Source organism: Hyposmocoma kahamanoa, unplaced genomic scaffold (genome assembly GCF_003589595.1).
Source record: "Hyposmocoma kahamanoa isolate Upper Pololo Valley unplaced genomic scaffold, ASM358959v1 96017, whole genome shotgun sequence".
NCBI classification, from domain to species: Eukaryota; Metazoa; Arthropoda; class Insecta; order Lepidoptera; family Cosmopterigidae; genus Hyposmocoma; species Hyposmocoma kahamanoa.
Window position 1 is genome coordinate 24,502 of NW_020655072.1, and position 20,735 is coordinate 45,236.

Genomic DNA, 20,735 nt, shown 5'->3' on the forward strand with positions numbered 1-20,735 from the left:
ACAAAAAATCTAATATAAAATTCAATAAACAAAATGAAACTAAAATTAAACATTGAAATGAAATGAAATTATCACTTTACATTGTCATATTGGTTATTAATTAAATTTTATGTATTCATATTTTTAGTTAATTTATTGTTGTCCTTTGTTTATTATTAAATATATCAAATCATTTTATTTTAAAAATAATTTTATTTCTTTGTTAACATGTAAAGTTTACATATTTTAGTAGCAGTAGAGCTCCTTGTGAAAGAGTTAGTCCAGGGAAGTACTGCCACCGTGCTCTGAGTGGCACTGCAACTGCGGACAGGCGTGTAGCTTACCATCTGGCGCATGATTTGTTCGTCCCGTCACTTTATATTATAAAAAAATGCACATCTAAGCAGACGTGCCAGTCTACTTAGATGTGCATTGTCTCCTTGTCGACCAAGAGTAGTGCTACGGTAATGCACCCCGCCCCTCTGTAGTTGCATCACATAATACATGTCAATGTTTGCCAGAACTCGATTGTGTTCGATTGTGTACTGGGAGGAGGTGGATATGAAAATGGTTTATAAACTTGCCCGGTGGAGATTTTTAAGGCCCTGTAGATTATATCCATGTTTAACTGAAAAAGAAAAATTATTGACTTGAATTTTCCCTTTTTTTTTTACCGTAATACGTAATACCATCAATCAGTTCCATTGATGGTGCTAAGGTAATTTTTTTGCCTTGTCCCATTAATGGTGTTTCTCTTTTTGATTGTAGGCTACGCCTTACTTAAATATCAGTTTTGTATAAATACTACTACTACTATTTGTAAAAACTTTGACATTCAACGCCAACGGCACTGCCAAGGAAAATGAGGAAGGAGAGGACTACTACCTCGCTCTACTAAAGATGAGGCAGTATAGTATTTGACTCTCTCTCATTGCTCTATAGCCTATACTTTTTGTAGAACGAAAGAAAAAAAAATGCCATTGACATTTGACATTTGATCTGACAGATTAAACAAATAAAAAAATCAAATGTTTTATTTTCAATTTTGTCCACGAAGTTACAGTGTTTGAAAATGTTGCAACGATTACTTCAAATTAGATTCGACGCCAAAATATCCAGTAGGCATACAAATATATTGTTTAGGTTGCCTTTTCAAAATCAGTCGTGTCATTGTGGAGTCAGGTTATATTCGAGTAGACAAATAATTTGGTTACGAAATGCTGCGGAAGCACCAGCATTCAAAGGTGGGATATCCTGTGTGAAAGCGAGATCTTACGCCAGTGAAGTGGATACACAGAAGAAAGATACATCTATCAATGCGTTAAACAATAAGGGTTCTTTGGAAGCAGATAAAAAAATCAATGTGAAATTAAAGACTTCAGATATAAAGCGATTATTTAATTTAGCTGCGCCTGAGAAATGGAATCTTACTGGTAAATACAGAATTGTACCTCCTTGATATAGGTAATTATTAATTACCGGGAATACTAATTGCGAACTAGATTCATAGTGTTCCCGTGATCAGAGAACAAAAAGTAAAGAGGACGGGCACTCTCCGCCCCTCCCTAGCTTTAGATACCGCATCACGCCCCGCACATTGCTGGTCACATTGACTGAACGACAACAAGGCAGGGTGTGCAGATAGCGCCTTGCTGTATGTAGTAGTAGTAGGTAAATAATTTTGGACCGTTGTATGGAGTGTCCGGGGTGTGCCGTGATGGTAACTTGGTCACATTTCACTTGTGTGATCTTCATCGTAGTTTCATGTTGCCAAATTTTATTATAGTGTTCCGTAAGCGAAATTACTGCATAGCATAAGAAATAAAATGAAAATTAATTTTGCTCCCAATCTTGCCAAATTCCTAGTTGTGAATTCAATTCACATTGTCAATTTACAATGTTCTCACAGTGTTTACTATTTCCCAATGTGATGATAACCATCATGGTTTAAATGTGATATTAAAATCACCTAATTTATGTTTGTATGCTTCCAGGTGCTATACTTTTCTTAGTAATATCATCTAGTGTAACTATGGCAGTGCCATTTTCACTAGGCAAGGTATTAGATATTATATACAGTAGTACAAATGATCTTGGCTCTGCTCGTGAGAAGCTGGACTCTCTCTGTTTCATATTGTGTGGAGTCTTTCTAATTGGAGGGTTGTGCAACTTTGGCAGAGTGTACCTAATGTCTATATCTGGTATGTTGTTCATGAATATCTGTAGTATAATAATTTTTCAGGTGGACCTCCTTATTTATTATTGGTTAGGTTAGGTAGGTTAGGTTGGGATAAAAATGTGATTAATTGTAATATTAACAGTCAGCCATGACCATGCGCTATGTAAAGGCCCTGAATGTTGGTTTGTTTAGAAAAACAAAAATACATGATTTAGATCGAAAAACAATACTTTATTTTCAATAATACTAATGCAATAAAATAGACAGTATAATCATCAGCCAGTTGTGACCATGGGATCTATAAAGAGCCCAAAACTTGGGTTTGTTTGTACAAAATATATAAATTATATGCATTAATATTAATAAATTATAATTTCCAAGGTAATATAATTTTATTTCTATAGTACAGTCAACAGCACATCAAACTATACACTTTTGTTCGAATATTGTCTCCAGTACAATGGAACAAGATAAGTCAATGTGTAGCTTGATGTGCTGCTGTCCGTACCATATGCCATTATGGAAATTGTGTTATTGTTAATAATTTAATTTATCAATTAATGACTTACTTGCTATTTACATGTGTGTAATCATTGTGTTGTAAAGTTATTAATAATAATTTGATTTTTAATTCGGGACTTAATCACGTATAAAACATATTATATTTACCTCAACGTTTGGGACATATTGCAACGTCCATGGTCTCGAAGGGACTGAAGAGGTGGGTGTCAGCATCTTCTAGCCGTGCTACTAACTACCCGCACTTGATCTTCATTATTTATTTGTGCATTAGGGTTCTCACTAGACCGATACACAACACTCACCTAGCCCACCCGCTCACCCGCTCTCTCTGTTAAGTATATAACATGTTTACAAGATTTGGTGTGGTGATGTACTTACAGTTTCCTAATGGTATTAATTTCCTTTTTTATTATACATGGAGTGTTTTACCATACCTTCTCCTGCCAACAAACAGCAACGTGAGCATTACTGTGCTCTGGATTTCAAGTGTGAAAATACTGGTGAAATTACAGGCACATGGGACTTGTCTTATATCTTAGGGTAATGGGTGCAGTGATACTGCAATTGTGACTCTGCACATGACTTATTTGATATCATTTAAAAAATGAGGAGGCATTAGTGCACGTATATATTGTGTACTGTGGAAAAACTTCGAGTTGTTATAAGAGCTATAGAAAAAAATATACAATATAATTTATCAAAATTAAAAGAATAGCCTCGCCGTCACTAAGTGGCCATTATCCTTTTTCGACTCACATGTTTTTCGTTGATATTAGCTAAATCTCAATAAGCCGTAATAGCCTAATGCTTGGACCAACCGCCTCTCAGTCAGTGTGTCGTGGTTTCGAATCTCGGCTTGCACGTCTGACTTTTTCGAAATTGATGTGCTAACTATTATCTAAATTTGTTTTCAGGTCAACGCATGACCCAAACTCTCCGCAAGCAAGTGTTTGGGGCAATCATGCGTCAAGAACCAGCTTGGTTTGGTAAGACGTCGACTGGCGAATTGGTAAACAGACTGTCGGCTGATACACAACTGGTGGGCAGAAACCTCAGTCAGAATGTCAGTGATGGATTACGGTCATTTTTCATGGTCGGCGCTGGTACTGGTATGATGGTAACTAATTCATTTTTATTTTTATAACTGATGTGTAACATGTGTAATACTACCGCGTAATCACGTAAAATACTTCCATAATTGTGTTAAAAGTTTCGTATATAAAATAAAATTTTATTGCAAATATAATAGTCTCTGTAAAGAGAGTACTCCACGGCATCACTCATCTCGCTGTCTGAGCACCTCTCTCATGGGCATGATCTACCTTGGCAAACTTGGAGTCTCTAAATCCGTCGCTAAACACTGGGCCTCACAAATATAAACGTCAGAGTCAACACGCCAAGAAGAAGTATTTAAAAAAATTAAGAAAAATTCCACTTTTATGTACAGTCCATGTACATCCCATTTGAAATGGTGCTACAGTGGCCAATATAATTGCAGTCTATTCTGTGGGCGATTATGTAGGTACAATATACTGTTCGAGCTGTCACGCACTTATTGTATATACTAGAGATGCCCATCTTTTACGCGTTGTCGCGTAAAAATAATCCACATGTGCTCCAACGAACATTTCTGACATTTAACTAAACGCATTATTGTGTTGGATCCCAAGAGTTTATAGATTAAACTAAGTATATCGCACGTTTGTTTACAGATCTACATGTCACCATCATTAGCAATGATTGGACTATGCATAGTGCCTCCCGTATCAATTTTAGCCGTGTTCTACGGTCGCTTTGTGAGGGGTATCACGCGACAATTGCAGGATTCCTTGGCAGAAACAAGTGCGGTTGGTATTCTCCTTTGCCATACATGGGACCATCTAGAACTTACTATTATGCTTTTAGGACAGAAAGCTTATCGAAATAAGTTTGCTTAGAGGTTCTATGTTGTTTTATGTGACATGTGAACGTCTTTTCGCCAGGGGCGGTTCTCACACGGTGGCCCATCTCGCATTGACATTGCGAAACTTTGTATATAGAATTGGTTTATATTTGTCTTTTACATCAAGACGCTACGATGCGACAGCTGTATGCGATACTTGTAAGTCATCGCGAAGCTAAAGTCACCGAAACCTGCGTCACCATCCATGTGAAAACCGCCTTAGTAGAGAAAGGCAAATATTAAATTTCTAATACTTTCAAAGTGAGCTTTTGTATAACTGCTTCCGTGGCCGAACGGGTACTTAGCTGGTGTGCCACGCAAAGGTCCCGGGTTCGAATCCCGGGCCTGGAGAAATATTTGCATGGCCTACATATATATATGAGTTGTGTGTAGTTGGTGGTTGTCTATTTGTGTGTCCATGGCACCCGCGACCCAGGGTTTCCCTAGTGCGGGGATATGAGTGTGTGCTATATTTATTGTTGTAAAAGTCGATACCTCTTGCCGAGCTTGTGCTTTAATTACATCTTTTACTTACAGCTAGCGGAAGAGAAGATATCAAATATAAAGACTGTGAAAGCGTTCAGTAAAGAAGCGGCAGAGGAGCGGTCGTATGGTCAGAAAATCGAAAACGTTCTTAGGTTGGCGTATAAAGAATCTTTAGCGGTCGGAAGTTTCTATGGCTTGGTGAGTTGAAAATATATTTTGTTATAATAATAATACAATGTTATTTGTTTACATAAACACTTATTTAGTGTTATAATAGTAACTATAATCTTAATTATGTATGTAAAATATACATGTACACAAACAACATATATGTAAAACAAAATACCACACTTATTTTCGCGCATGTGGATGTGTGGTGTGTGTTTTTTTTTGTATTAAATTTTTAATTTATATTTTTCTCATGAAATAGACTTAAGCCTTGTCAAAATTTGGGAGAGGGCACTGGCTCCTGTCACACAGGTTATACCTAGCTCAGGAGTCAGGGACTTCATCAATATGTTGTAATCTATTTTGTGACAATAAATATTATTATTATATTGTGACAATAAAATATTATTATCATGTGGATCATTTATCATAGACCCTGTCATTGACTTACAATTATATGGACGTCGGGTCCGCGCTAAAAAGTGTCCGAACTTATAGGGCGTTAAAATCGTATACAGAGCGTCATTCACGCTCTAGTCTTCGTTTGTTCGACTGACAGCGAAGCAAGCAAAATTAGACAGTACTGCGATGACATTACAATTTAAATTCAACGTTTTAGCTTTTTTATATTCCTTGACATGTCACTACGTTTAAATAGGTTGACTTGGGACATTTTTTTGTTAACGGGTGGGTTGGGGTAGGGGGTGGGTTGGGTCGGGCGTGGGTAGGGGTGGTGGGTTGGGGGTGGGTGGGTTGGGGTGGGTTGACGTATGGGTTGGGCGTGAGTCCCCCCCGTCATTGCTCACCTTGTCGTGGTGGGGGGGCTCAGTAGCTGCAGGCAACCCAGCCTGTAGTGAAGCTAAGAAGCAAACGGAGGGCCTTTCCGCGTGTCCCTCTGATCAGCAGAGGGCACAGTGGAGAGTCTACGCGGATACTCAGCCTCATGCTGAGCTAGGAGATGAGACAGATCCGTTGTCGCGAGACACGCCTGCCAGATATGGTGGGTACCGGTTCCCCGGGACGGATCTGTCAAATAGAGGATTGCGGAATACTATGTCTTCCGCTCTGCGCGACGCGTCTGTCTTCAGACAGACCTTGGTCTCATCCAGCGTCGGGCAACCCGTAACCCCGCATTGAGCGGGAACGGGGGTCCTTTTCACTGAGAGAAGGGCCACGAGGAAGAAAACCTCTTTAAAAATCACCCCAATTCCAAGCTTTGGCGCCCGGTGATGGGATGTATAGCTGGAGGGTATCCAGTCATTAGAGCGCCTCACTGGATCAGTGAACCCTCTTAAAACACAAGATACATGGAAAAGGCTAGTTTTGAAAATGGTCCCCAGGCTGGTCCCCGAAAGGGGGAATCCCGCCCATCCGCTTCGGTGGATGGCAGCCCCTCGTACTCTGGGGGGGGCAAAAACTGCCTCGTGAGTCGGCTGGAAGCCGACTCCCGTGAACACGACCTGGCTACGAATCTGGATATAGATATTTCGCACGTTTCAGTAGATGGACAGGAGGTGGCTGAAACATTGAAAGTTGCGGCGGTGCAGGTTGCGCGCCTACCCGCAGATGTATTAGAACGCTACATGCGCTCTAAGACACTGGCAGCAAACGTTGTGGAGGAGAACTTTGGGGAGTAAATAATTGCTTCACACCATGGACCACATTGTGTCCAGAACGTACAGCAACTTCCGGAGTCACAGTCAGGCTCTCGGAACAGCCTGAATATTATTGAATCCCTGACGGAAGGGGCGCGTTGTAAATTTTGGCAGGACCGCCGGAAGCGAACCCGTACAAATGTTGAAAACAAGTCCGGATCAGAGACCTGGGTACCAATACCTGAAGGTCCGGTCGTAGTGGAGAGGGAGGCTCAATGGCTGAGGGAGGCGTTAACCAACGTGTGCGACTCGGCCATGCCACGTGTTAGACCTCATCCCCCTCGGCCCAAAGTGAGCTGGTGGTCCACGGAGCTTGCCCAGCTGCGAAAATCCTGTGAGGAGGCAAGACGCCAGCATCACCGGTGCCAAAGGCGCCGTAGGAGAGATGTGGAGGAGCTTTCGCGACTCTACGGGGCCTATAGCGAAGCCTGCAAGTTGTTGCGGGTTGCTATCGGCAGGGCAAGGGACCTGGAGAGGTCAGAGATGCTGGAGGCCGCGATCCGTGGGGAAGGCCGTACAAGACGGTGCGGTGCAAATTGCGCCCATGGGCACCCCCATTAACGCAGAGTCTCCAGCCCGAACTGCTGGAACAGGTTGTGAGAGCCCTATTTCCAGAAAGGGCGCACCACACACCTCCGCCGATGGCGCCGGCAGCGGAACCAAACCAGGACGAAGGAGGTAGCACGGGTGCACACGAGGTCACTGAGGCAGAGTTGGGTGCAGCGGTGTTGAGGCTACGTGCCAAAAACACCGCCCCAGGCCTGGATGGGGTACCTGGTCGTGCACTGGTGCTGGCCCTAGGTCCCCTAGAACCGCGAACGAGAGCGCTCATGAGTGCCTGCTTGGAGCAAGCCCATTTTCCAGAGAGGTGGAAGATTGGTAAGCTGGTCCTGCTCCAAAAAGAGGGACGATCGGCTGAGTCGCCATCAGCATACAGGCCGATCGTGCTGCTGGATGAGTTAAGTAAGCTTTTCGAGAGAGTGATCGCCGCTCGACTCATAAGGCATCTGAAAGAGGTAGGACCGGACCTCAGCGCCAAACAGTTTGGTTTCCGTCGAGGCAGGTCCACCATTGATGCCATTGCACAATTGAGGGACCTGGCGGACGAGGCGGTGGGCAATCGCGAAGTGCTCTTGGCGGTGTCTCTTGACATCGCCAACGCCTTCAACACACTGCCCTGGTCCACCATACTAGAGGCGCTGAAGTTCCATTGCGTGCCCGAGTATCTACGGAAGATGGTAGAGTCCTACCTCTCCGATAGAGCCGTAGTATATCCAAGCCGCGATGGGGTGGGTCGATGGAGCGTGTCGTGCGGTGTGCCACAGGGGTCAGTCCTCGGACCGCTCCTGTGGAATATCGGGTACGACTGGGTGCTGCGTGGGGAGTGCATGGGTGGAGTCGATGTAGTGTGTTACGCCGACGACACCCTGGTTACGGCCCGAGGCAGCACGCACCGGGAGGCTATAGTGTTAGCCACGGCTGCGGTTGCCCATACCGTGACCAGGATTCGGCGTTTGGGCCTAGAGGTAGCACTGGAGAAGTCTGAGGCTGTGTGCTTCCATGGGCCTCGGAACACACCGCGCGCGGGCACGACATTGATGGTGGGGGGAGCCTCCATTGCTGTTAAGAGTACCATGAAGTACCTCGGACTGGTCCTTGACAGTCGATGGAGGTTCGAAGAGCATTTCCGGCTCCTAGCTCCAAAGCTGGTGGGTACAGCTTCCGCCCTGAGTCGGCTTTTGCCGAATGTGGGGGAGCCGAGTGCCAACTGTCGACGCCTGTATACGGGGGTGGTGCGTTCGATGGCCATGTATGGAGCGCCCATATGGGCAAATAGCCTCACCGCTCAAGGCAAGACCCTGCTGCGGAGACCGCAGCGAGTCATAACGGTCAGGGTGTCGAGAGCATATCGCACCACCTCTTACGAGGCGGCATGCGTCATGGCAGGTACCCCACCATGGGATCTGGATGCAGAGGGGCTGTCAGCTTTCTATTGGCGGTCGGCAGAGCTGAGGTCCGAAGGGGAGGAGCCACTTCTGGAGCACATTAATCGATGGCGGATAAACATCCGACGGGACGTGTTCCGGAAGTGGCAAGAGAAGCTGGAGGAGCCGAGATCTGGCAACTGGACCATCGGAGCGATTCGACCAGTACTGGCAAAATGAGCGGATCGATCCTGGGGAGGCATCTCCTATCACCTTGCGCAGGTTCTGACGGGGCACGGTTGCTTCGGCAAATACCTGTGCAGGGTGGGACGAGAACCGACGACCGTATGCCATCAGTGTGGCTGCGCCGAAGACACGGCCCAGCACACACTGCAGGCATGTCCGGCGTTCGACGAGCAGCGGTCAACCCTGACCGCAGTGGTGGGGCATGACCTATCCCTGTCGACCGTGGTGCGAGCCATGCTCGGCAGTGAGAGGGCGTGGAATGCGGTGGCCTCCTTCTGCACCGATGTATTGTCGCGGAAAGAGGCGGCGGAGCGGGAGCGAGAGGGAGACCCTTCCTCTCATCCTATGCGCCGCAAACGTTTAGGGCGCAGGCGGCTGGCCTATGCCCGCCAACTGCCGCCCTGACAGTGAACCCTGGGTGCAAGACGGGGGCTTTGTCACTCACTGGGCAAGGGTTCACGGGTTGGTTGGCATGCCAAGTATTCCCGACATGCCACTAACGACGGAGTGGAGAAAGTCTCCCAGAGGTGGGTCCGCAGTCGCGGACAACCGCAGGCGGGGCCGTGGATCGTAAACCACGTGGCCACAGCCCCGTCCCATGCGGAGTGTGGGAATACCCGGGGGTTTTTAGTGAGTAGGAGTCTCACATAACCACCGCGCCTCCCCGTGACGCGGTGGTATCCATGACGGATTTTCCCCCGGAAAGAAAAAAAAAAAAAAGGTTGGGTTGAGTTGGGGGTTGGTGTGTGGTGGTGGGTTGGGGGGTTGGTGGGTTATTTTGTGGGTGGTTTGGGGATGGGTTGGGGGGGTTGGAGGTTGGGTTGGTTTGCTGGGTTGGGGAGTAGGTGGGTTGTGTTTTTGACGGATGGGTTGGGGTGGGTTGGGGTTAGGAGTGTTTGACGGGTGGTTGGGGGTGGGTGGACGGATGGGTTGGGGTGGGTTGGTTTGGGGGTGGCTTGGGGTGGGTTGACGGGTGGGTTGGGTTGGGCGTGAGTTGGGGTGGGTTTGGGAGTGGGTTGACGGGTGTGTTGGGGGTGGGTTAGGTAGTTATATTCGTATTGAGCACCCCGAAATACCTCGAAAATGATACCCATATTGGATTTACTTCAAAAGTCGTGTCCGCCGTCTTGGACTAATAGTTAAATGCTATATTTGTAATGGGCACCCCCAAATACCTCGAAAACGATACTCTACTTGCCATTATTTGAAAAATCATGTCCGCCATCTTGGATTTAGAAATGAGTGCCATATTCGTGATGAGCACCCAAAAATACCTCGAAAATGATACCCATATTGCATTTACTTGAAAAGTCGTGTCCGCCATCTTGGAAGTAGAAATAAATGCTATATTCGTAATAAGCATTCTCAAATATCTCGAAAACGATACCCAACTTGCCATTATTTGAAAAATCGTGTCCGCCGTCTTGGATTTAGAAATGAGTGCCATATTCGTAATAAGCACCCACAAATACCTCGAAAATGATGGCCACCAACCTGCACCCCAACCAGCCCCCAAACGGCCCCCTAAATGGCCACCCAGCCGTCACCCCAAACCAGTCCCCCAACCGGTCCCCAACCAGCACCCCTATCGGCCCCCAACCAGCCACCCAACCGGGCCCCAACCGGCCCTCAACCTGCTCCCCAACCGGCACCCAAACGGCCCCCCAGCCTGCCCCAACCAGCCCCCAACCGGCTCCCCTAGCGGCACCCAACCGGCCCCCCAACCGGCCCCCAACCCGCACCCAACCCGCACCCAAACCGCACCCAAACGGCCCCCCAGCCGGCAACCCAACCGGCCCCCCAACAGGCCCCCCAACCTGCCCCCAACCGGCCCCCCAAACCCAACCGGACCCAAACTGACATTTACCATAGCAAAAAAACGTAAAAATAAGTAACAGTTCTCTATAGTCAGTGTATAATATACCTGTATTTCTTTTCGCAGACCGGTCTGTCAGGCAACACCATAATCATCTTAGTACTTTACTATGGAGGTGGAATGGTTGCAACTGAACAACTCACTGTAGGAAATCTGACGTCATTCCTCTTGTATGCAGCGTATGTTGGTATCAGTATCGGAGGTCTGAGTAGTTTTTATACTGAGCTCAATAAAGGCATGGGAGCTGCCACGAGGTTATGGGAGATTATTGATAGAAAGCCTACTATTCCTGTTACAGGTTAGTCAACTTAATATATGTATAGTGTTTTTTTTTAAAGGGAAAGTATGGGAAAATCCGAAACCACCAAACCAGAGAAAATACAAGGATACTGTCTTAGGAACCATTTAGTCTTTTTTTATGAAATCAATTTTGGCATAGTCAATTTTTTGGTCAAGTATGAAGTGTCCATAAAAATGAATAAATTGACCAACATTTTTTCAGTGCTCATCGACTCAGTTTCATGAAGGGATCATTTCATTGTATGGGACAAAAAAATCGGGACTGCCGAAGTTAGTCGAATTTCATAAAATATTTTTCATACAATATGAATAAAATTTATTAAATGCTAATAGACTCAGTTTCTTAAAGGGTGATTTTATTGTAAAGGAAGAAAAAATCGGGACAACACAAGTTGGTCAAATTTAATAAAATGATTTTTCATACAAAATGAATAAAATTGACTAATTTTTTTAATGCTGATCCACTCAGTTTCTTTTAATAATGATTTTATTGTATTTGAAGTAATTCTTACTCCTTTTTAGCAGACACGCTACACTGTGTAAAGGCCAATAAACAGACGATTCCTCGTTTCTGTTGATCGTGACGGTAATCGATCCGCCGCTACTGCTCTGCCGTTCGAGTTAATTGTTAACGACATAAGTATACACTATCGATTCGTCGTTTCGATCAGCCTGAAACGACAGATTATTGTGAAAACAAATCGTCTCATATGTGAGGGCCTTTTGAATGTTTCTCCACTCATTCGGTATCTGGGGCCCTATTCTCGAAGTACGAAATCCGTAGTAACGGCCGTTTTCCCACTATGGATAACCTAGGGACTTGAGTTTCGATAGGGTCAAAACCAGCAGTAGAGCTCCTTGTGAAAGAGTTCGTCCATGGAATTATTGCCACCTGACCTATTTCTGCCGCCAAGCAGTAATGTCAGCGTTATCTACCTGCGTTCCGGTTTTGAAGGGCAGTCGTGCTGGTGAAATTACAGGCACTTGGGGCTTGTCAACTAGCATTGTTAGCATAGCATTGTTGTATCAGGTTGACGGGCGCAGTGGTAGTGCCCATCCGATCTTAGCGTTTGAAAGCTCTGACAGGCGTGGTGGCGCTTACCACCAGGTCCATGACTTGTACATCCCGTCCCTTGGTATTACATAAAACCGTAGTATAATAATACAAGCATGGTAACTCCATACAAACGTAGTAGCGCGGTTTGTGTGAGTGCGTTCGCCGCGTGCCATGTACGGACGCACAAATTCGCATAATTTCGCGATGCACTCGCGTTGCATAGCGCTGAGTCGTTTTACGCGTGTTTCATTATGCGAATGTGTGCGTGCACACACATAAGTCGTGCTGCTAAGTATGAATGGAGTTACCAAGTCTTGTCCTAATTATACAATGCTAAGACTATAATTATGTATGACAACCTTAGAGGATGGAAAAAAAATAAAAGAAATGAGCTGCCCTAACTACGGAATGAACGTGCATACCTAAACAAAAATTGAACGAACAAATGGCGGATTTCTTTAGTGTCGTACCATAATCTATAGATAAGTCACTATCGACATGCAAACATTTAATTAAAGTAGATCAATATTCCATTTGGGTATATTTTAGGTTAAATGGGAATATCCGGGAATGTCACATGAAATTTGAAATTTATTGTTTTGCGTTTGCAAATACTCAAATATTACGAAAAGTGGATTAGCACAGAAAAAAATAATATTTTGTAATTTAAGAGTATATAAAAAAGAGAAAACTTTGAAATATAAATCCTATACATGTCCAACCTCAAGATTCTTATTTTCACAGATAAATTTTTAAATAGATTCCAAATAGTGTCAGCTTGAATTAATATCAGTGACTGATTTAAGTGAATCTTTAATACTTCCATTTAATTTTAGAAATAAATGAAAGTAGTTATCAACACTAATATTATTACCATACGTTTATGTGCTTTAAACATGGCATAACAGGAGATGTGACAAGAGACAGTGTTAGTATAAACATGTTTCGCATATATTAAATAACATGTAAATGTCTGATTATACAATGTCAATTGACTACTATGGGCCGAGCGCCTTTGATTTGTGCAGAAAAATCGACACTTCTCCGAAGTGAGACAAGTAGTCACGAGCAACTACGAATTGTGACAAGGCACGTCAAACGAGCTCTATACACGTTAGCGCTCGCCTTCACTCGGTCAGCTAGGCGAGTGACATCGAACGATGGCACGGCAAGGCAAACAGGCTGTCTATACGTTGGCCTTCACCTGGCAACGTTAGACCAACATGGTCTTTGTATTGCTGACTTTATAAAATAAGAATTTTTAGTAGTTAGAGTTGTCAGTGGGAAAAAATCGGAAACGAGTGGATAATTTTGTTTTCAGGAACTCAGAATGCCTAGTAAATGAGTCTTGTTTAATCTAAATTAAATATAAAATTATTTACCAATAAACCTAATGATGGAATTGCATTATCATGTAATCTAGTTACCTTCAAAGTTATGTTAAAATTTGACTCTTAAAAATGAAGCGAATAAAATCGAATTGAACTTTTTTGATTTGTAGGTAAAATAGAAATAGTAAAAATAATAATAATAGAATAATAAAAAGCTCGTAGTGAATTATTTTAATAACAGAATTTCGATAATATATACGCTTCTAAGAACAACACTATCTCAAAACAATCGTTAACAACAGGCAATCTGAAGAAACCAAAGCAAAATTTGGCAAGATTTATGAATAAACTACTTAAATATGTCTAATTACATGAAATATTTGGGCTTTTGTGTGATTTATAGACAGAAAAATAACACGTGGCTGTACAACGTTACATTCGGTCGATCTTCGCTTTTTCAAATGCCACGTCGCGTAATGCTGTAGTGACGAATTTTTATTGATACTTAATTGTTCTCACTGTCAACATTTTTGTTCATTATTTTACAATACATGCGAATAATTCAATAAAACACTTGGAAAAACTTTTGTTTTGACATTTGATGTACCTACTTCCCTTTGACAACCGTATCATGTACCTCATGTACTGCGAAATGGACACGGTTGGCATTTAAGATGACGTTACGTCTTTCGATTCCCGTATTTGACACAGACCAATGTAATGCTATCTCTTTTGGATTAAGACGGCATGCAATAGTTAAACAAAGACAATAACATGTTTATGTTTTCAACGCCGAAATGCATCATATACATATAACGTCTGATTTATATATGTCAACATAACATGTCCTTTAGTTTCCATAGTCTAAGATGACAACGGGATTTGACAGTTTCGAGCGGGCCCGTCTTTTCATTGACCGACTTTGAGAATAGTACCGTAGGCCGTCCATAGGGCAAAAACGGCCATAACTACGGATTTCATGCTTCGAGTGTAGGGCACATGATCGGTCTGACATCCATTTATTTGGTAGTCCAAAGTTGAAAGTGAATAGTTAATTAAGGATTTGTCCAAAACTCTTCAGACTTTACTGCAATCTTAAAATGTAATAGTAGAGAATTATTTACGTTAAAATTATAAGTTTTAAATTTACGTTTACACATGTTAACTCTTAATGTTGTTTTAGGTGGTCTACGGCCGGTACAGAGGCCTAAAGGGGAAATAGTGTTAGAAAATATACATTTTTCCTACCAAGGAGCACCGTTACTCAAAGGCCTAAACTTGCATTTATTGCCTGGGAAATCTTTAGCCCTTGTCGGAAGATCTGGTTGCGGGAAAAGTACAGTTGCTGCGTTAATATTGAGGCTTTATAACCCGGACAAAGGAAAAATATACTTGGACAATGTAGATATAAATGAACTTGACCCAATTTGGTTAAGGAGTCACATTGGTTACGTCAGTCAGGTGCGTATTTCACTGTTTAGCGGTATTGAAATTCTGTGGATTGTATAAATTGTTCTTCTCTCTCTCTCTCTCTCTCTTTCTCTCTCTTTGTTTTTTAAAAGATTTAAAAGATTTCGTGTGTCAAAATAATGAATTTGTATTCGTTATTTAATAATATCCACTTTCTTCTCCGCGTATACGCATAATTGGTCTTGTCCGTTTAGTTTGAAAGGCTAAGAAATTCACTTCAATTTGAACAATTGACACATTTTGTAATTAAATTATTTGTAGGGATTGAAACTATTTTTTCGGTTCTAAATCGCGTATATTTGTTTTTTCAAACAAACCAATGTTTAAGGCCTTTGGTCACGCACGGCAGATTGAGATGGCAAAGTCTTCAACCACTTATATCAAACAGTTTCGGGCCAGAGGCGTGGTTTGTTTGAAAAAAAGCAAATATACGCGATTTGTTTTTTCAAGCTCTAAATCGATTCGAAAAAATATTTCCATTTCCTATGTATAACAATCGCGAAAATCTGAGAACTTGATAAATAATTTGTTTTGAACGTATTTGTTGAACTATCAGCTTAGATCAAGTGATCCTCTGTGGCCGGACCACATATAAGTACTCGGATGCAGTACTACAAAATAATTGGTACCTAAAATCTACTTTCCTAGACATACAACAAAATTAATAGTACGTCGATAGATTACGAATTATTTAACTACTTAGGTGGTCCGGCCGCAAAGCAGTACTCTCCCGCCGCGCCAAGCTGGATTTAGAAAAACATGATACACGTGCAAAAAAGTACCCAAAGACTACTTTTCATATAGAAAGTGTAGTTACAAAAAAATACATTAGTTTAGAAGTTATTAGATGCAGTTTACTAAATATTTCGTAATCTATCAAGGTACTATTAATTTTGTTGTATGTCTAGGAAAGTAGAATTTCGGTACTCATTATTTTGTACCACTGCATCCGAGTACTTATAGGTGGTCCGGCCACAGAGGATCACACGTTTAGATCAGTGATTTCAGATTTTCAACATCAATTCTTGACACTATGGTCAAGAATTGATGTTGAAAATCTGAAATCACTAACTTTTGTTTGTATAAGTTATTTATACTTTTTTAATATGCTTAGGAACCTGTGCTATTCAGCGGCACCATTAAAGAAAACATTCTGTACGGCGCATTAGATGATCAACAAGCGACTTCTGGTAATGACGATGAGGTAAGAAACTAATTTGTCTATACAAATTATTATAACTCTTATTAAGGAGCTGTCTTTTGTGTTTTTTTTACTGGATCAAAACGTATGGGACAGTTGATATATTTTTTGCGATTTAGAATTGACTTCCATGGTAAAAGTTGTTTAGATTCGTGTACACACGATTTGGCCTTAAAATACACACTATACACATTTACCGGAACGCTAGTAAAACCCTCAAAATAATGCAATACTTTTTCAAAAGTGTGGTCGGTTATTTTTTTTTATTTTAGGTCCAATTTGAAAATAAAAATAAATCGAGTTTAATTCTTATTTATTTAAATTTAAACGTTACTGTTTCATTTTTTTGTTCCGTTAAATGTGCCAGTGTGTGTAATTTCAGTTAATTTTTAATCGACTTCAAAAAAGGAGCAGGTTCTTAATTCGTCTTTTTTTTGTATGTATGTTACACGATAACTCGATGTTTTATATGTGTGAACTAATTTTGATGATTCTTTCTTGGGTGGAAAGAGGATAACTCAGCAGTGCTCCTATCTCAATTTGAAGAACCTCCACCTCTGAAGGCGGCAATTTGGGGGGTGAATCCGGTTCGCGCACTTTTAGGGTGCTGGTGAAATTACAGGCACTTGGGACTTATCAACTTATGTTTCAGGGTGACGGGCGCAGTGGCAGTACCCCTCAGATCTTTGCGATTTAAAGTTCTGAGTGGCACTGGAACTGTTATGGACAGGCATGTAGCATATAAAAAAACTGTCCTGTAACCGATTTCCATACAATTTGGCAAATAGATGTAATTCCATCAACTTTTGAGGTCGGTTTTTTAAGTTTTTTTAAGAGCAAATTAATTTGGTTTCAGGACTCGGCATGGTTACGTGCAGCGAGAACAGCCCATCTGCAAGAGGTGGTGGTTGGGACCAAAGGTTGGGAGCGGCAGGTTGGAGCCCGTGGCGGACAGCTCAGCGGTGGGCAGAAGCAACGCGTCGCCATAGCCAGAGCGATTGTTAAGGTATAGTCACCTCAAAAAGACGCCACTAAAACAAATTCGCTGCGGCAAGTTATACAGAAGACCGAAGAGTATAACCAGCCACTTTGCCTAGTGTTTGTAGACCATGAGAACGCCTTTGATTCGATCGAGACCTGGGCGGTGCTGCAGTCTCCCCAAAGGTGCCGAGTAGACTATAGGTATATCGAGGTGATAAGGTACTTATACAAAAACGCCACTATGTCAGTCCTGTTACAGATCAGAGCTCTAATGTTATCCATCTGCAACGAGGCGTGAGACAGGGAAATGTGATATCTCCGAAACTGTTCACTGCTGATGATGCGTTGTAGGATATTTTCAAGCTTCTGGACTGGAAAGGACTTGGCATCAACATCAATGGCGAGTTGATGAGGAGAGACACACCTTCGATTTGCCTATGATATAGTTCTTATGGCTGAGACCTTGGGAGACCTGAACACAATGCTCTAAGACCTCAGTAGTGTTTCCCGAAGAACGGGTCTTAAGATGAACATGGACAAGACGAAGACATGTCGAATGTCCATGTTGTACCCGCTCCAGTTAAAATTGGGAGCATTCCACTCGAACTTCTTGACCATTACGTATACCTGGGGCAGACAGTCCAGTTAGGTAAGTCCAACTTTGAGAAAGAGATCTCTCGTCGCATCCAGCTCGGATGGGCAGCTTTCTGGAAACTACAAAGAATCTTTGCGTCCAAATAACCTCAGTGTCTCAAGACGAAAGTCTTTGACCAGTGTATGTTGCCGGTGATCACATATGGATCAGAAACGTGGTCCCTCACTATGGGCCTCATAAGAAGGCTCAAAGTGACTCAACGGGCAACGGAGAGAGCGATGCTCGGTATTTCCCTACGTGCTAGAATCAGAAATGAGAAAATCCGTAGGAGAACTAAGGTAACCGACATAGCTCGAAGAATTGCTCAGCTGAAGTGGCAGTGGGCGGGTCGTTGGCCGATGGCCGTTGGAGCGGAAAGGTTCTTCAATGGCGACCGCGCACCGGACAACGCTCAGTGGGTAGACCACCCATCAGGTGGACCGACGATCTGGTAAAGGTCGCGGGAAACCGATGACCAATCGTCGTGGAGATCGTTGGACGCCTATGCCCAGCAGTGGGCGTCGTATGTCTGAATAATGATGAAACAAATTCGTAGGATCATTTCTTTTGTTTTTTTTTTGTATTCCTATGTCGTCTTCAGCGGGTTGAAAAAATACAACGGGATAGTCTTAATGTACATTATCGTCATAATTGTTTGGGATGAAATCGTAACATTCTATGAAAGATACAATTAGTTAAGTACTGTATACTTTCACAAGTTGTATTAAAAATACAAAATTCTATTACAAAATACATACTTGCCAATAACCACATATCGCGAATGTATTTGAAATACCAATTACGAAATACATTTGTAGGTATTAATTGAAATACGAAATACAATTATTCAAATGCGTATTTGAATTACAAGTAACTGATATACTGACCAGCACAGACTATAAGGCATACTGCGGCCAGGAAGCAGTCACGGGTTTAAATGTTCTCACGCTCCTTCAGCTTTGCATACATATAGCATGACGCCGTTAGGGCCCCTAGTTTGTTAATTTTAAATCATATCATAAATGGCACAATTTTGTATGTTTCGTATTCTGCTAAAAGTTAAAATAGTGCCTTATTGAGCTACTATTTAACTTCCATTGCAATTTTTTGTTATACTGCTCTTCAATGGGGAGTCGTTGGCACGTCGATCGTGCTGGTCGAATTGCTAATTAAACGAAATAAAAATTAAGCTATTAATTTCCGTAGAAGGTGAGCCAACCATCAATCGTTAGTGACTCACCTGACACTCTATTGAGACTCGGCTGCCATTACAACTAGATTAAAAAATGTGATCATAATCACTTTTAAAAAGAAAAAAAATGCAACATAATCTCAGTGGATTCTAAATGGAATTACAATGACCAGTTTCAAGAAAATTAACAGACTTGGGGCCCCGTTCTCATGTCTTTAGACGCAGAGCATCATTTCAAAGAACCTTGACCACGTGGCAGTCTCTTGCGGCGGGATTCCTAAGTGCTGATTTTAAATTATCTTTTCATTAAATTCAGAAATTTTATATTGTTTCAGAATCCAAAAATTCTTATCCTAGACGAAGCTACGTCAGCTCTGGATGCATATTCTGAATACCTCGTCGACAAAGCACTTAAAGAGATCAGTAGAGACCGAACAGTGCTCACAATCGCACATAGACTGAGCACCATACAATCAGCAGACGAAGTGGCAGTACTTGAAAACGGAGTTATTCTTGAGCAAGGACCGTATAATGGACTAATGTCAAAACCAGAAGGGTTCTTCAGGGAGTTAATAACACATCAAACTTTCAGCTCCAAAGCAAGAGAACCAAGCCAACCAAGCATTCCTACCAAGTCAACCAGAGAGGTACATCAAACGTATTAAATATATATTGTATGATGAAATCGGTTAATTGCGGCTATGGTCTCTATTTTTTTTGCTGCATTTACTTAAACTTGACTAATTTGCTATACTAAATAAAATTACCAAGCGTACACCGTAATCTTATACCTGTCTTCCAACAGGGTAGGTTATAATTGTGCAATACAACTTGTTATGATATCGTAGCACACTTTCTTTCACTGATTTCGTTACTGTAAGCTGATACACGATAGCAAAACTGAGTTTGACAAGTTCGGCGAATGCTGATTTTGGGGCAGTCGTGGCCTTTCGGCGGCTTAGGACCACAATGAGGAATCACAACGTCTTTAAATAACCACTTCTACAAATGACCATTTCTGAAATGCTACTTCTACAAAAGAACACTTCTTGAAACGGCTACTTCTTGCATTGACCACTTTTACAATTCAATATGTTTCGGCTTCGGATTAGGAACATTACCACAAGTTTGAACTCATACAACGGTCGAAAGTTATTTACCTACTACTACTACTACTACATACAGCAAGACGCTATCTGCACACGCGCATATGTATACGTGAAGTGGCAGGGTTAACCATCACTTGTAGGTGGTCAGAATGGCAACATAGCGAAAATTTGAACGTGAATTGTTATCTTTAATTCTATTAATAGAATCCTAATAATTGACGTTCATTAGGTATTTATGTCGATGTAATATTATATTTTTCATTAATTCACTAACTAGAATAATATTGAAGATTTATATAAAAATATATTAAAAGCAGTTAAAACGTAGTACATATTATACTGCACTAAATAAATGAAGGAAACAATAAGTAAATTAGTCTCAGACATAAGTTTTTTTCATCTTCATTTCATCTTTCGGAAAACAACAGATACTTGTCTCTTTATCCTGTTTTGATGATAATAAACTGCGTACGCAGCACAAT

At 42.2% G+C, this 20,735-nt stretch overlaps 1 protein-coding gene across 1 annotated transcript; it reads left to right on the plus strand.

Annotated features, from left to right (window-relative positions):
• Nucleotides 1–1,051: 1,051 nt before the first annotated feature.
• Nucleotides 1,052–20,346, plus strand: LOC113238468 (ATP-binding cassette sub-family B member 10, mitochondrial-like). The gene is made up of 10 exons (XM_026475294.1): nt 1,052–1,412; nt 1,974–2,180; nt 3,595–3,797; nt 4,393–4,527; nt 5,160–5,306; nt 11,045–11,276; nt 14,850–15,127; nt 16,251–16,340; nt 17,194–17,343; nt 19,480–20,346. Exons 1-10 carry the CDS (start codon nt 1,052–1,054, stop codon nt 19,807–19,809), a joined length of 2,133 nt encoding a protein of 710 aa, XP_026331079.1. The 3' UTR covers nt 19,810–20,346.
• The last annotated feature ends 389 nt before the right edge of the window (nt 20,347–20,735 follow it).